General features: G+C 54.6%; 1 protein-coding gene across 3 annotated transcripts; it reads right to left on the reverse strand.

Annotated features, from left to right (window-relative positions):
• Positions 1–1,018: 1,018 nt before the first annotated feature.
• On the reverse strand, positions 1,019–11,844 carry ORAI2 (ORAI calcium release-activated calcium modulator 2). Of its 3 annotated transcripts, none has more exons than XM_081053804.1 (3): positions 11,687–11,844; positions 8,004–8,241; positions 1,019–4,157 (listed from the first exon to the last, which is right to left on the reverse strand). In XM_081053804.1, the coding sequence occupies exons 2-3, from the start codon at positions 8,226–8,228 to the stop codon at positions 3,618–3,620; spliced, it is 765 nt and encodes a 254-aa protein (XP_080909930.1). In that variant the 5' UTR covers positions 8,229–8,241; positions 11,687–11,844; the 3' UTR covers positions 1,019–3,617. The 3 variants fall into 3 exon arrangements, with proteins under 3 accessions (XP_080909930.1, XP_080909931.1, XP_080909932.1); XM_081053805.1 differs by having other exon boundaries at positions 1,025–4,157; positions 8,004–8,291; positions 11,687–11,834; XM_081053806.1 differs by lacking the exon at positions 11,687–11,844 and adding an exon at positions 9,026–9,136 and having other exon boundaries at positions 1,025–4,157.
• Between the last annotated feature and the right edge of the window lie 5,121 nt (positions 11,845–16,965).

A 16,965-nucleotide genomic window follows, 5' to 3' on the forward strand; every position in this document is an offset into this window, starting at 1 on the left:
CAGCCCGAGGGCTACGACATCTCCTTAACCCTGTGCTTTCAGTGGCCATTCCTGCATTCAGCACACGTTTCTGGTACAGATGGTGTGGTCTGTGCTAATGCTCGTGCAGCCTCAGACTAGCAAAGGCAGGAGCCTGCGGGAACATACTAACACGGAAGCACCGCCTTCCAGAGTCAGTCGAGATTGGCCGACATCCATCAGCCTGCCCTGCTTTGAAAGGATGAGGAAACCTGGGCCGGTTATTTGTTCTCAGAGTGGGGTGGTGAGGCCCAGGCTGGTCCTAACGAGGATGGGGGAGGGAGGGGGCTGAGCTCAGTCCAGGGAGCACCTTCGGGGTTATTCCTGCACAGAACCTGCCTGTGCCGTGTCCCCAGTAAACTCCTGTGGAGTTTGCTGGCCTGGAGCTCACTGTGAGCACAGGCCTTTGGAGCCCCGAGGGCCTGGGGAGTCCTCCCTCTGGGCTTCAGTGGCCATCTGGCCCCCTGTATTGGCAGCACTTTTGTACACCTAATTCCTAAAAGACAGAAATTCCTTGAAAGGGCTCTACCTCAGTAGATGACTTATAAAACAGAAAGTCTGGGAGCTTCCTCACAAGGGCCACCTTGCCGAGAGATCTGCATTCCTGCTGCCCATTCGGACACCTGGCCCCAGCCCAGAGCCAGAGGTTCCTGGGGTTGGAGAACGCCCAGCGGGACTAAGCTTCAGTGGCTCCTCCTGGAGGACGTGCAGGCCTTCAAGCCAACCCTGTCCAGATGGCTCTGCTGCCACTCAGCTACACGCAGGGGTGCCCCTTGCTGTTTCTGGAAAGGGAGGGCCCTGCTTGGAAAAGGAAACAGCAGGCAGACGTGCTCGGTTCTCTCAGGGGCCCCACTTGGCAGGAGCCCCGGTGTGTCTAGGTCCTGTTAGGACACTGGCTGGTGGTCAGCAATTGGGAGGAGGCAGGAGGGGCTTCAGGATCCAGGAGGCAGCAGACACCAGGGAAGGACCGGCTCCCCGTGGATTCCACCAAGAGCAGACAGTGATTCATACTTGTTTATTCAGTTCAATTCAGAGCAACTGTTTTAAAACTCCGTGGAGGACGGGGGTTCTGCCCACCACACATGGTGCACAGTGTCATGCACAACGAATAAATCAACACGAGGCAGGTGAGGACTGCAGAGGAGCCTCCATCCACTCAGGCTTCTGTGGTTTTATCCTCCACAGACCGTCCTAGAAGACACTAAAATACATTCTGCCCTCACAGTTTCTAAAATAGAAACACTTGAGTTTTGAAATTTCTGGTCAGGTACTAAAGGGAGATGGTGTTCCACTTCGGAATGGGCCTCAAGTGTCTGCAGGCATGTTTCATGAGCACCGGAAGGCTGTGCTCGGAGGGAAATACGGCAAGCCTGCGCTGGCGCTGGGGCGGCCGTGGCGCCTCAGCACGGAGAGGCCACCGCCTGGGAGGCTCCCGTCACATTAAACCTCCAGAAGCCAAATCTCTGGCCTGTAATTGGCCAGCCCCTCCCCCAGCTGCCCTGCTGAGTTGTTCTACAACTCCAGCTAGCAGCTTATCTTCCATCGTCCTCCCCAGACCCACGTTGTCTCTCTGCCGCATTCCTCTAGAAAGGCCAGAGCTGGGAAAGCACTCTGGGTGAGAGAACGAGACATTACGAGGACATGATTCTCCCCGTGTCTAAATGTGGTAAGTGGCACGTTTCCTACCTGTGTGGCTCTGGCATTGGGCACCTAGTGTCAGGCCTAATGCGGCCAAGCCAACAGCTCTGCTCATGGACCAGGCGTAACAACAGGCCCCACTGATACTGCGGGGGGGGGGGGGGTGCCTTCCAGTCTGGGGAGCATGGCACCATGGGTTTGGCGCATGGGGCAGGGGCACCAAGTGGCCTGAGAAAGTGGGCAGCAGCAGTGAGTCCAGCAGGCCCCTCTCAACAGGCTCAGGCCAGAGTAAGGGCTGCGTGGCTGCTCCCAGCGGAGGGGAAGAGCCAGCCTGTCTTGTTACTTCCAGGACACAAATGACTGTCTTACAGTAACGCTGACATTCTTTTGCAAAGCAGATGAACCTTTTCAACAAGGCTCTGGGAAAGGAGCCACGCGCTATAGAGCAAGCAAGTTACAACAAATGTCTGCATAAGATGTAAGGGACCTGCCCTTGGAAAACACCAGGGCACTTCTCTGGTGGGACAATGTCCAGGCTTTCCATAAGTGTCACCACTGACACTGGGGGTTCTCAGCACAGTTCCCAAAGGGCCCCTCAGCATTTCAGAGTTACATGTTGAGATTTACAGTCTCACCAGGAAGCCATATTCCCAGACACCAACTGGGCCAGCGAGGTTTTCATGACACAGGCAACCCAGGCCCCCACAGACACTAGGCTGTCGACAGAAGTGCCATCAGAGCATGAAGTTCAATGATGCTTTGTGAAAACAAACGAAAAGGCCTTCTCCAGGTGGCTACGTGGTTTGTCAAAGCAGCTCGAAGTACATGCAAGTTGAGCTGTAGCCTGTATGTGAACAGCTGAAGAACACGGGCTAGGGCTACCAAATGCCTTTATCGAAAACACACTGCGCACGGCAGAAAATGTGTGAGCTGGGCCTCGGCGTGCAGCTGAGAGGTCTGGGGGGGGAAGGGCAGGAAGGGGGAGTATATGGGGTCACAGCTTCCCTACAGTTGTCTCATGTCAAGCAGGACCCGCATTTGGCCAGGGCTGGCCCTGGGGCCGCCACCACAGACCAGACCAGGCTAGTCCTGCTTGTCAAGACAGGAAGTCCCCCAGGCTGCCTTTGACGACGGGCAGCAGGGAGATGGGCAGGCTTTGCCGCCTGGGTGCCCCTGACCTGTAGCCACAGCCCAGAAGGGTAGCTGACTCAGGCTCCAAGGGCATCTCTTGTGGACTAGAGATGGAGATCTCTGGATTGTGGGCCCTTCCCAACCTGGTACACTTGCTCGGTCTGTGTGGCTGGGACTCCAGGTTGGCTGGGAAGAAGGAACATGAGCCCAGTGTGCTTTGGAGCACCTTCACTTAAGGGAACCCCCAGACATGCCTTCCCCGACTCTCCCAGGCCTCCACCCTTGAAAGTCTCCCCCAGATCCTGACAAGTCTGCCACTTCCTGGAGCGCCCACCACACCTGCTGGGCTGACATGTGCCCCAGGCTCCTGCTTTCCCCACAAGCCAGGCCGCCCAACTCCCTCCAGAGCAGGGGAGGGAAGCACCAGGCCCAGCTGTACTCCTGTGTCCCACGGAATCACCAGCCCCGCATCACAGCAGGCTGGTACCATCAGGCTGCTTTGCAGCCCACTGCAGGTGTCACGAGGCAGTCCTCTGAACTCACACGCTGCACCCCTGGCCCCGTGTCCCACATCTCTGAGACGACCACAGGGCGGGAGCCCTGTGTCCTGTCTCAGGAAGTCCCCAGGGCCCAGCTTTGCCCTAAGCTCTTAGCAACAGTCTGTCATTTCCATTTTCTGAGGGAAAATGATCCAGGTTTACAGCATTAAGACAGGAGTAAGACTTTGGTCTTGAACTACCTGGCAGTGAGTAGGCAGCCTCGTGAGCAATTTACGTTCCTGAACTTGGCCCAGAAGCAGGCTCCCGGGAGCCCCGGGGGCAGCGGGGCCCTCACACGACCTGCAGGCTGCGCTCGTGCCCGTCCAGCTGCACCTTGAGCTTGTGCAGCTCCTCGATCTCGCGGTTGTGCCGCTCCGTTTTGTGGCGCACCAGCGAGCGGTAGAAGTGGATGGTGAAGACCACGAAGATGAGGCCGACGGGCACCATGATGATGGTGGACACGAGGGCAGCCTGCCAGCCCGTGTGGCCCCCGGGGCCGGGCTCGGCACCGGGCTGGTGGCGCGCGTCCACGGGCAGGAACTTGATCCAGCAGAGCAGCACAACCTCGGCCAGGAAGAGCAGGATGCCGAGCACAGTGGAGAAGCCCCAGGCCAGCTCGATGTAGGGGTGCATGCGCTCGTGCGGCGACTCACTGATGGAGTTGAGGTTGTGGATGTTGCTCACGGCCTCCACGTTGGGCAGGATGCAGGTGCTGATGAGCAGGGCGAAGAGGTGCACGGCCACCAGCACGGTGGTGCAGGCGCTGAAGGCGATGAGCAGCGGCCGCGGGTACTGGTACTGGGTCTCCAGCTGCACCTCCACCATGGCCACCTGCAGGGCAGAGAGTGCGCGCGGCGGCTGCCACCCACGTGCCAGGCTCTCGCAGAGCACAGGGCACCCGCCCTCCTTGCCGTCGCCTTTTCTGATTAGCTAACGAGTCTCTCGCTGAGGAAAAAGCTAACAGTGCAGAAGAGACTAAAGAAGATGGGGTGGGGCGGGGCCGCCCTCCGGGTGCCTTCCCAGACGCGGGATGTAGGGGGTGTCGGGGTGCCGAGCTACGAGCTACGAGCCAGGGCAGAGGCCCCCCTTTCCCGGGAACATGTGGCTTGGCTGTGGCTAGAAGAGCCAGGTGCGGTTTAGCTGCAAAACAACTGTGGTTTTCAAAAAATAAAAACTGACCTTTCGAAAGGTAAAAAGAAAAGTAAAACCAGAGGCTCCTGATAGTCCCCAGAGTGAGAGGCCCGCCTGGACTGGCTCACACAGACCGTGGGTACATCTCTCCGTGGAGACCAACAGGCAGAGGGAGAGCCTGCAGCTCTGAAGACCAGGGACGGCAACGGACATCGTGGTGAGGAGGGGGCTGTGGGCAGGGGGCTGGGCTGGGCACACTGAGCTCACTCAGCAGCCACGGCCACAGAATGCCAACAAGTAATGTCTAAAACGGATGAACAAAAAACAGTATCTCCGAATGTTACTCAGAAATGTGGAGACTGAGACAGCTGCCAGTGGCTGCCTCCGGGGGCTGCTGGGGTCGTTAGAAGCCTTAGCGGTACAGCTGACCCTTGAACAGCACAGGGGTCGCAGGGGGGCCGACCCCCCAAGCAGTCAAAAATCCACGTGTAAGTGGACCCGTACAGTTCAAACCCATGTTGGTCAAGGGTCAACTGTACTTAATTTTTAAACTGCGTGCATGTAATAACTGATAAAATAAAAATTATTTGTAAATAAAATGAACAAAAAAGACCCACAGAGGGAACCAGAAGCCCCAGCTTATTTCAGTAGCATTGAACGCTGATAGCCGCATGGGCGGGACCTGCTCACCACAGGCCCCAAGGGGCTTTCCAACTACGGACTGGGCAACACGCCCGTGCCCCTGCCAGGCTTCCCCAAGGTCAGACCCAGTTCATACAGAATAGCTCCCTCCGTACCAGCAGCCTACGCCCCACCATCCCAGCACTGTGAACCTCCCCAGTGAAGGGTGTAGTCCAGGTCCCTCAAGGAGTCTGGGGCTCACCAAGGGCCTTCTCTCAGGCACCCAAAGGTACGAAACCAGACTGGTCAAGGAAGGGGTCAGTAAGGCAGAAAGAAGCCAGAGGAAGGCTTTTCCAACCACTGTGTTTGCCTCCTAGATCTGAGCCATCCCTGTTTTTAAAAATTAACAAGATTTCATTTCTAACAACTATGACCTCTTAGAGTGAGAAGCTCATCCCCTCAGCGGAGACGGAACATTTGGTAGGTAAAAAGAAGATCAGGCAGTCCTAGTGGACCACAGCTGAGCAGCTCAGCAGTGATTATTGCTCCAAAAAGACAGTAGCCATATGACAGGAGTTGAGGGGTGGTCTTTTCTCAGTGCCCCTTGTGGCCTGGGTAGCTAGGCCCTTTTTACCACAAAGCATAATGCCCAAAAAGGGATGTTGTAAACCAGAGAGGGCACCAAGATAAGAAACAAAGATGATCAAAAGGCCTACAAGGAAGCAGTTTTGTTCCACCTCAAGAGGAGAAAAGGCCAAAAGGCCATTTTTTATTGTGTTTATGAAAAGATCTTAAGGGGGTGTCTCCATGTTAGGAGCAGGATAAACACGGAAAAATAAGCTTAAGGTTAGGCATAAGTGCTTGTTGCTGGACAACGGAACAGTTTTGCAAGTCTAATTAGGGAATACATAATAGAAAGAGGGGACTCCACCTAGCTAACTGCCTGTTTTCATTTTCCCATGTCCCTGCCCTTATTCAGCTATGGTTTCCATGCCCAAAATGCTATCTGACATCTGTATCGGTCACTTCTTTTTCCCAAGCTGCACCGCAGTCTGACTAGTTATCTGATTTACTAGTGGTATGTTAATGTCATCAAGGGGACACACTACTGTTTCCCTTCCTTCCCAGTTTTCACTGTTATGGTGGAATCTGCTGTGCATGTTAGGCGGGGGCAGCCTCCTTGAAAGGAACCTTCTAAAAGAGAAGTCAAGGGCACTGAGTGGCTTCTGAAATGTATCCCCAGGCTGTTTAAAGGAGCACTTGTTGGTACACAGGAGACACTCCATAAATGCAGAAATGAATTACTACTGGGAAGTGTGACTGCCATTGCCATGCTACGGGCAGACAGCACTCCAGGGCCCACACCCGGGGATCCCGTCTCTCAGTGGTCAGTATTCTCATTCTAAGACAACTTCAGCCCCTGAAGGCTACTAGTAAGTCTCAAACTACTACTCAAGAATTCACTCTTTGTTTTATAACTTTATTCACAGGGTTTGTTTTCAATTTTGAATGGTTTCAAAGCCTTCAACTTGGGTGAGCATTTTGTTGGCTGGTAAAACAAGGAAGCTGCCCTAAGTTTGGAAATCCAAATGTTAGGAAGACCAGGGTCTAAAAAGACAGCTGCAGATAGAAGTGATTTCCAGGACCGGACCCCACACAGAACGGGAAACCGTTTCACTGCATTACATCATACAAGACTTCTCAAGAGTTTTCCAAAGTTAAAAAAATAATAAGTACAGGCCAGCAAAACGTAATGCAATATTAAAATTCTTCTGTGGTGTAAAAAAGCTCTAATTTTAATAGTGACACTTAAACTTCTCACACACTTTCCTTAAAATTAAGCTTGAAGAAATATTCTGTCCTTTTGAATGTGATGGAAACTACAGGAAGAAAAACACCGTGAACCAAAGTTGTGTACCAGATGACTGTACACGTTTATAAATATGCTTAAAAAAAGGAAACGCAAGACCTAAATAAGCTTTTGCTTTAAACTACAGATCTAAACCCAAATTTATTGCCTCTCAGTTTGGTGCCCTCCCCCACCCCACCCCCGTATGAAGTCATGCCCTGTGTGGGTGGTCATTTTTACCAGGGTGGCCTGACCGATGACCGGGCAGGCTCTCGTCACAGAAGTGGCCACAGTGGCTCGCCCTGACAGCTTTTTATTGTCTGCACTTCCAATTTGAAAACTGAGGCTCTGGACTATGGAAAAATAACAATTATTTTTACACTTAAAAAAAAAACTTGCTTCCAGCCCAATAGGACCTCTGAGCATACAACAGAGACAGAGGGAGGCCGCAGGGCCAGGCATTCTCACTGACTCCCTGGCATCCATGACCTCTGGGACAATTCCCTGAAGGGGTGTGGGTTGCGGGCTTGTGCCCCTTCTCAGAGTGCTCGGTTTTGCCTGAGATGGACTCTTGTCCTGGGGAATGACTCAGAAGAAAAGCCACAGCTGGGCAACCGGTAGGGAGGCCAGAGGCTCTGCTTCGTCATCCTGGAGGCCACATTTGGGGGCATCTGCACCCCGGTTGGGCTACACTGAGCAAATCCCAATCAATCCCACAGTTCCTACTCAAGTTCCTGAGATTTCCAAACTCTTGGGTGGTCTCCAAGATGACAGATGTGGGTACAGGAAACCGTGTACCCTGAAGTTATTTTAATTACCACCCTAACTTCCTTGCCAGATAAATGCTTTATGTGAACATTAAAATGGGGCTTTCTGTGGGATGTGAGGCTTGGGGACTCCCCTGGATCCCCCAGCAACCTCCCCTGGATTCCAGGAGAGCAGTCCGCCCGGAAGAGATGGGGAGACTTCCTAATGGTCCCTCCTGGCTGCCAGTGGGGCCCAGAGGGAGTGCTTCACTCCCTGAAGCACTCAGAGCCCATTTGCAGGCTGTATTCCCACCAAGTGTTTGCACTCACCATGGCGAAGCCTGAAAGGAGGGCGGAGGTGCGGCTGGAGGCCTTCAGCTTGGCCCTGCTCAGGTACAGCTTCCTCCAGGAGAGGGCCTGCACAGAGTGGTGGTTGGAGGTGACCAGTTCCAGGTAGCTACGGCGGACCCAGTCCCGGTAATCCATGCCCTTGTGGCCAGGCTCGGAGCCAGCAGGAGTGGACGGGTCCATAGGCACGTTGAGCTCAGCACTCATGATGGGAGCCAGGCTGGGGGCGGAAGAGAGGCACACTCAGGCATCCTAGAGGGTTTCCGGGTTCTGGAAAAGCCAGAATCCAAGCTAGGGTAACCTTTTCCAGGGCCCACTGCATATACCCTACACTAGAACCATGGGGACCTGGGGAGCGTGAGTGGCGGGCTCTGGTCTCTGATGCAGTCCCCACACCAGAATGTGGGGACCATTTGTAGGAGAGGAGGGTCAGGAGTGCATTTCCCGGACCACCAGTGTCCAGCGTTGTTCCTCTGCACAGCTGGAATCCGGCCTCCCATCCCGAGCTCAGAAGGGTTCTAGTTGAGTGTGGCTCTTGAGTGAATGGAATTCCCAGGTTGGCTAAGAGCACCTAAGCGATCCTCTGATTTGTACCTACCATGTTTCCCCAAAAATAAGACCTAACAGGAAAATAAGCCATAGCATGATTTTTCAGGATGCTCGTAATATAAAATAAGCCCTAATGCGTCTCTTGGAGCAAAAATTAATATAAGACCCGGTCTTATTTTCAGGGAAATATGGTAGGGCTTATTTTACATTACGAGCACCCTGAAAAACCATGCTACGGATTTTTTTTCGGTTAGGTCTTATTTTCGGGGAAACACGGTACCTTCAGGGAGTAGGGAGCTATAACATTTAGAAAGATCCTAGGACCTCAAGTTACCAAGCCTGGATTCTGACTCAACTCGGATTCTGAGCATGACACCTGACCTTGCTGACCTCGCTCATCGTCAAATGGGGACATCCCTCCCCTCCAGGGCGCTTAAATAAGATAATGGACCTACAGACGCTGAATTGCCTTTCAATGTCCGGATGTCAGCCATGAAACACAAACTTCCAGGCAGCTTCTTGTTTCTCAAATCCAACTTAAATTTTCATCAGCAAGGTTGACCCTAAAAAATACCTGGTTTATATACACGACGTAAAGCCACACCCAGGCTGCAATGGAAACCTTTGGCAAACTGAAAAACTGAATCCACCAACTGACATGACCATGTTTTACGGAGAAATGGAGACTGGAGACCCTTGGAGTCATCCCAGGTAGACATCTGGTGTGACAATAACAAGGAATGAAGATCAGAAAGACTGATCTGTTGAGATTTGTGAATTTAAACCCAAATGTCCACTAATCCAAATAGAGATTGGCAGTCTCATGTGGCCCAAGGGGCGGGCCCCTGTGGCAGCACGCTGGGATCAGCTCTAATTAATCTGCAAGACGGGCTTCAAGGGCATAGGGACAACTGAGCTCAGTTGACATCAGATATTAACTTGTACCTTCAGGCTGGAATAGGCCCCATGAAAAGCCTACTTATGACTATTAGAAACAGATCAGGGTTTCTGGGACCATGGCTGGGGTCAGGGGTGTTTACCAGGGTCAGCGGCTGAGGAAATGCCCCAAACCTGATCTATCTATGCCAACATCTAAAATGGTTCTATGGGAAGGTCTGGGAGGTGATAAGAGCTCTGTTTTGGGGCTCCTTCCTCTTTGTTCACAGCTTTTACTGGCCAGTAGGACCCCGGGAACAGTCCTGTGCTCTTCTATTACTGCCAGGGATGCCAATTACTAGATCACTTATAGGAATGCTGACTTGGAAGCGTTGGTCACTGCCCCTTTGCTCAGTCTGCAGCCAGCCACTGGCAGGTCGCGTCCCTGGGGGAGAATTCAGAGGAACGTTGCTCAGTAACCCATCCGTTGATTAGCTCCAAATAATTTAGAATGATATCATTTGGAAATGCACCTTTTCTTTTTTCCACATGTAACAGAAGTGGGCCTGTACATCTGATGAAGGCAGTGTATTGCATATGGAGGGATGAAAGGCACAACCTTTGCCCCCCCTCCTCCCGCCCCAGAGTATCTGTCTGTCCATCCTCCATCCCTGCATCCAAGAGATTGCTTACTGGGCCCCAAAGGAAGACAACATTTGGTACTTAGGTATCAAAGAGGAAAGAGATGAGGCTCCTGTGAGTTCCTGTGCCCAGTGGGAGCAAGATAAGGGGTTGATTCTCATCCGATAAGCTAAGTGCTACTTTAGTGGAGGAGGTGTGAGGGCCACAGAGCAGAGGAGAGGAGCTGGTTGCCTCAGCTTTGGGGCAGGGAGAAGGACCCTGCTACGGAGCAAGGATAGCGGACAGGAGATAGGAGGTAAAGGCAATATTGGTAAAGAGGGATCCTTCTGCAAAAACAAGATACTGCTTACATGGGAGGGTTCTAAGAGACAAGGCAGGAAGGCTGGCTGCAGAGGGGATCAAGGAAATGGGGGATGGGGAGGCAGGATGGAGGGAGTACTGGACCCCAGGCAGCCCAGGCAGTATGACTGGGCTGGACTTTCTCTGGCAGTGCCGAGCTGTGGGGCATGGAAGGAGTTGGTGAGGGGAGCAATCTAGGGTCAGTCTGGTCTGCGTGCCCAATGCAATGGCTGGCTGATTCGCAAGGGCAGGAGGGCCTAGTGGCTTCCAAAAAGACAAAGGCATGTATGGGGTGAAGAAGAGGGAAGTCCTGGGGCCATCAGTGAGCAGGGGATGGGCTCAAGTTGGAGAGTGGAGATGGAGACTTCCAGGGGCAGTGCGGTCTAACTGTGGACTCCCGGAGTGGCCGTAGCAGTCCCAGCAGCGCTGCCAACATCCTCAGAGTGGGAGGGGTGGGAAGGAAGGGCTGCTGTCTGCTTGGAGACTGGGTCCTGAAGATAGAGAAGACACTTCCTGCGGAGGGAGCAGCCCAGACCTAATTAAATGCATCCTAACCCTGCCAGCCCCAGCGTCCTACCTTGTTTCTACCAGGCCTCCTCCCCTGCCCCCGGAGGGGCAGTCTGGTCCTCACACTCAATTCGGGGGTGGGAGGGGGCAAGATGGAGCCCGACGTTTCTGTCAGGTGGCAGAGGCTCCAAAGGATGCTCTCCTGGCAGAACCTTGTGGGGTTTTGTTTCTATTTAAGGAGCAGTCAGAGAAAGGAGGTCTGGTACACTAATGGGAACTCTCTCCAGATTAGCTACCCTCCTTGGCAGGCCTGTCTGGAACACATCCAGGGTGTTGGTTTGGGGTTTGCCTGTCATAACTTCCTTTACGCATCTGGGGCGCGAACAATGGCGAGTACCACGCACAATCATCTGCTCCTGATTCTGTCTTTGTCACACGCGCGCAGGGCGGGGCCCGAGCAGCCCCTACAGGGGTCTCGCAGAGGCGTCCACCTGCTTCTCCGTCCCTCCCCCAGGGAAGCCTCAGCGGCAGCAGGACCTGGAATCGGCCCGCGCCCCGGACCTCTCCGTCCTCTCCGCGACACACGCCGCCGGGAGATCACCTGGCCGCCCCCCAAGCCTGCAGCCGTCCCATCCCGAGCCCGCCCAGGAGAAAGCCTGTCCCTTCTGTCGAGCCTCCCGGTGCAATTCCCGTCCAGCCGACCGGGCGGGGCCCCGCCTGCCCCCGCCAGACCCCCAGCAACGCGCACTCACCGAGCTTCTCTGCCTGCCTGGCCCGGCTCGGCTCCCGCGTGGACTCGCAGCCGGCGGCGCTAGCGTGGCCGTGTGGCCCTGTGGCCCGGCCCGGGCACCAAGCGCGGCCCCCTCCCTCCTTCCGCTAGTCCCGCGGGGTCCCCCTCAGCCCCGCCTCCACCGGCTGCCCCACCCCCGCCGGCCGCCGCAGCCGCTGCCAAGGCAACGGAGCGCCGCTGTCACGTGACCCGCTCGCGGGGGCGCTGCAGGCCACGTGACCTGGCAGGCCCGGAGCGGCGGGGCTCGCGGCCCCTCCTGGGCGGTGGCGGTGGGCTCTGCCGCGTGGACCCCCGCTCCGCGCCGGCGCGAGGGCCCTCGGAAGGCGCGCATCTCCGCTGTCCCCGGGCGCGCCGCGGGTAGCAGGGGACAGGGATTGGCGCGACGGCGGCGAGGCGAGCCGGAAGCCGGGCATCCCCGCTCTCCCGCGCCCGGCCGGCCGCTCGGCCGCCCTGGGCCCCAGCGACCCCACGGTGAGGCTGCGCGGCCTCATCCTGGGTCTGGCCGGGACGTCCGGGCAGGGTGCGCCCTGCGGGACGCCAGGTGTGTGGGTCTGAGCGCGGACGGCGAGCGTGGGCGTCCCCGGGTGAGCTCCGGGTGTGCCCAGCACCCGCCACTGGCCGCTGCGAAGAGGCCACAGGGCGCGCGCTGCAGGGAAAGGGAACAGAGATCCCGTTTTCAGACCGCAGCGCGGCCGGGACTTACGGTGGGGAGTGTGGGGAAGGGGGCAAGGGGCACCGTTTGGAAAGGGCCCAGGTGTCTACGCCCGAGTTTACCTGGTGGACCGTGGCCTGCGCAGGGCGCGAGCCGCAGCTGTCGGGTGGCTGGCTATCCAAAGCGCACCCCGACTCCGAGGCCCCGCGACACCCGCTCGGGATCCTCACCCCGAGTTGTTCTCAGACGGCTGGGCACCTGGGGTTAGTCTCGCGGCCGCGCCTCGGGCACTTGTACGCGCTGCTGCTGGGAACCTCTCAGCAGTGGTGAACTCCCCGGTTTTATGACAACCGAGATATTCAAACAGAAACGTTCTTTTCAGGAAGTGCACGTGAATGATTCACTGCAGGCGACATGGGTTCACATCAGCCCGCTGTCCCGGAAGGCCCCTCAGCCCTTCCTGCCCGCCCTGCATAGGCTTCTCCATCTGTCAGGGCAGCACGCAACCGGGATGTATTTACCCAAACGGGATACCTGTTAGAGAGCGGTTCAAATTTTGCTCTCTGATACATGTCATCAGTTTGGCTCAACCAAACTCATAAAAAATGAAAAACTGAATGATACTTTGGTCTAGGAGGCCACTTACAAAACAGACGAAGCCAGTTCCCCTGCTGGTTACTGCCCTAACAAAGGTTACAGGAAGAATCCTGGGTCTGAGGACTGCCTGGCCCCCATGGCTACAGGACAGGGATCATTTGAATTGCAGGGGGCAAAATCCTCAAAAAGCAATCGTACAGTGGCTTTCAAACCTCAAGCTCTTCGTAAAATGACCTGGGAAACAGGAAGAAAAACACTGGAAACCACAGTAGTTGCATCATGGATGACAATTCAGCAACCGAGTCGTCTAGGAGTGGCGCTCTCAGCCTGGACGCCTGAGTGCACGTCCTTACAAAGCCTCCTGTGCCAGCTGGCCATGCCTCCACCCCAAGCGTATTTATCCAGCAAGTCTGGACAGAAGCAAAATGTGTCATAACTGACAGTGCTTTTCAGAGCTAGCTTCCTTCCTACCACAGAAAATAGCTCCACCCCCTTGTCCCCTCACAGAAGACTTGAGGAAGGGGACAGCACCATGTTGAAGAGAGAGAGGGAATGATCACAGCCCCGAGGGTTGGGAGGGTCCCTTGGAGTGCTCAGGTAGTTGAGTGGAGAGGAAGGAGGTTCAGGTAAAGGTCCACAAGTATTGTACCAGCCACCCAGCGGATGTCCGGGCTGCAGTTTGGGCTGTTACTGCCCTAGTTGGTTGACCTTAGCAAGCTGCTTCCTCCCCCGAGGCCTCAGCTACCTCACACTTGAAAAAGACCAATTCTTTGAGGCACATCCCAGGGGTCAACCACCTGTGGGTCTTCCTCATCAACACAGGCCCCCTCATTCAGTGAAGACTGCGGTCCCTGCTTCCCTCTCCACCCCAGGTCTTATCCAGGATGGCCACACAGCTGGCATGGACAATGTATACAGTCCCCGACACGCTACTTGTCCCCTTGGCCATCCATTCCTGTGGCCTAGCCCTTGTAACCGCCCTCCGTGGAATCTTAAATTCGGATATCTTTCTGGCCTTTTCTCACTCACTTCTCAATCCACCACCTCTCTTCCTTGACCGCTGAGACCCACCTTTCTCCTCTCAGCCCATCTCCTGCCACAGTCTTCCCCCACGTCACATCAAATTTCATAAGAGAGTTGTCATCACTTTATTTCCTCCTCGGCCCTCTCAGTCCACTGACATTCCGGACGTATTGCTACGTCCGGAAGATATTTCAGCCATTACCTTGTCTCATAGGATACCCCTCCTTCCATCTAGAAACACTTACGGTGACTTCACCTGACTCCCCACCCTTGGGAAGCAGGTTCCTCTGCTGTCCCCTAGATGTGGTGTTTCTCAGGGTTCTATCTGGGTCCCCCTATCCACTTCTTCCTGACTGGTCTCACCCACTGCCCTTGTTTCAGGAGCTTGATGAATCCCAGATCACTGCCGCCAGCCCTGGTCTAGTCCCCGCCTGGCAGGGCATGCCCCAAACTTCACCATGCCCACGGCAGAATTCATCTTTCCCTCACATACCTGCTCCACCTCCTGACCACCCGTCTCGGGCTGTTCCACATCCACCCACTGGAGATCTGGTGTCATTCTGACTCCGCTCCCAACTCCTGCGAATTATTCCGCCTAAAGTTTCTGGAATCTCCCCCAATTCTCTGTCCCCACTGGGCTCTGTACTAATTCAGGCCTCATCACCTCCGATCAGCAAGAGCCTCTTCCAATGTATACACCGCAACGTGAAACCCCCCCTCGTGTCTCCCCATTCCAGTCCCCTTAACGTGATTTTGAGGCCACGGCAGGACATCTGCTCCCTCCTCAGCTTGCTTGCTTAGCAGCCATGCATGACTGAGCTACCCACGAGCTCAGCTCAGCCCTCCCGCATGCCGGAGGCCTGGGTCACATGCCCACACAGCATCCAGTGCGACACAGCACTGGCCCTTGTCTGTCCCCGATCAGACCTGGAGCTCCCTGAAGGCAATGGCTGTTGGTGTCTTGCTCACCATCATCCTCATTGCCTTGCAAAGTGTACTTACGAATCCTTTGGATTTAGCACTTAGTTGGTGTTCAATAAACATCTGCTACAGAAAGCTGAATACTGCCTCGCGGGACTTGCCCTGGTTAATTTCTAAGGGTGTTCTCGACATGGAGAGATGTTAATATATGGTAATTGTAGCCTGCTTAGTCAAGTGTGCCTACTAATAAACAAATTAGCTTCCAAAGTGGAGAAAACATGTTTTCTGATGATGATTCCAAAGGAAACATTTCCATGCAGCTCATGTTCCATGTAGCTGGAAATCAGATTTAGTTCTATCCCTACTTCCAAAAGGCACAAAGCACATCACCCCTCTAACTCAGTTTAATAATTTGTTTTTTTCCAAAAGATAAATGTTGGAAGCAGAGAAGTGAATTTTAAATAGTAGTGGTGGGCTGGCCCGGCGGCTCAGGAGGTTGGAAATCCGTGCTCCTAACCACGGCGCCGAAGGCTGCCGGTTTGATTCCCACATGGGCCGCCAATGGGCTCTCAACCACAAGGCTGCTGGTTCGACTCCTTGACTCCCACAAGGGATAGTGGGCTGTGCCCCCTGCAACTACAATTGAAAGAACAACTTGAGTTGGAAAAAGCCCTGGAATTACACATTGTTCCCCAATAAAGTCCTGTTCCCCTTCCCCAATAAAATCTTTAAAAAAAAAAAAGTAATGGTATTTAATATGCTCCAAACCAGTGTTTCTCAAGGTATGGGGTAGGAGATCTGTAATCTCCTGGGGGATTTGTTTCAAATGCCTATTTTTGGCCTGAACGGTGTTGAATTGGAGTCTGGGGTATCTGGAGCAGGGAGTCTGGAGTTTTTAGGCAGGGCCTCGCTGGCACTGCTGCACAGTGGGCATCATTTTAGCCGTCTCCAACGACGTAACTAACTGCATCTGTCTACTTAGTTCTTCCTGCCACAGAAGCAGTGTTAAGGGCATGAACAGCTTTCAGTCGCTGGGACTTGGACCGTCATCTAACTGATGTTTATTGAGCATCTATTTCGTCCCAAGTGCTGTGCTGGCACTAGGGGTACGGCACAGAGCGGGACGAGCAGGTCCTCGTACTTATGGAGCTCAGAGGTAAGTCTGGGGGTGTGGGGGGTGCCGGTGCGGCAGAGGAAACAGTGATGGGCACTACGGAAGAAAAGGAAACAGAACAGTCTTGGGTAGGTGGGTGGAAAGGGGAGGCCTGCAGGTGCAGAGTTCCTGAGGCAGGAACGGCGTCCAGACCTGGGGCTGTGGGGAGCAAGAGGGCACCAAAGGAGCGGCCAGGGCTGGATAATGAACAATCTTGCAGCTCCTATTTCAAAGGTGAGGGAAGCCATCAGGGACTTACCACAGAGGGGTGACAAGATCTGGTTTCTGCTTTGTAAGATCACGCTGGCTGCTGTGTGAACAGATTTGTTTCTAGTGGGTGGGCATAAGGAGAAAAAGGCCCCGGCAATCATCCAAGCTAGTGATGCTGGTGGTGTGCTGTGGCCTGGGGTGAACGGGCAGAGATGAGAGTGAGCAGGTCTAAGACCTGCTGATGAATGGGTGTGGGGAGGGGCTGAGAAAAAACAGGAACCAAGGATGACCCTGATTCCCACGTCAGGGGCTTGAGCAACTTACCTGGGCGGGAAGATGGTGGAGGAATGTGCTTAGGGGGTGAAAAGCTTGTTTTTCTTAAAGGGCACGGTGCCCATTAGACATCCAAGGGGAGGCAGTAGGCAGGCAGATGGACACGAGTCTGAGGCTCCAAAGGGAAGTTGAATCCACAAACCCAGAAGAAGGCATCAGTGAGGACAGTATTTAAAGCCATGGGCTAGATAAGATCTTGGCCTGAGTGTCGATAGATGACAGCGCTGAGTCCCCCCAGAGGAGAAGCAAACAAGGGAAGGACAGAAAGGCAGGAGGCAGGCAGTACTGTCAGGAATGCTGAGAGGAGTGTGCAAAATTGTATGAAGGCCACAAAGGGCCTGGAATTGGCGAG

Source organism: Rhinolophus hipposideros (genome assembly GCF_964194185.1).
Source record: "Rhinolophus hipposideros genome assembly, chromosome: 7".
NCBI lineage: Eukaryota > Metazoa > Chordata > Mammalia > Chiroptera > Rhinolophidae > Rhinolophus > Rhinolophus hipposideros.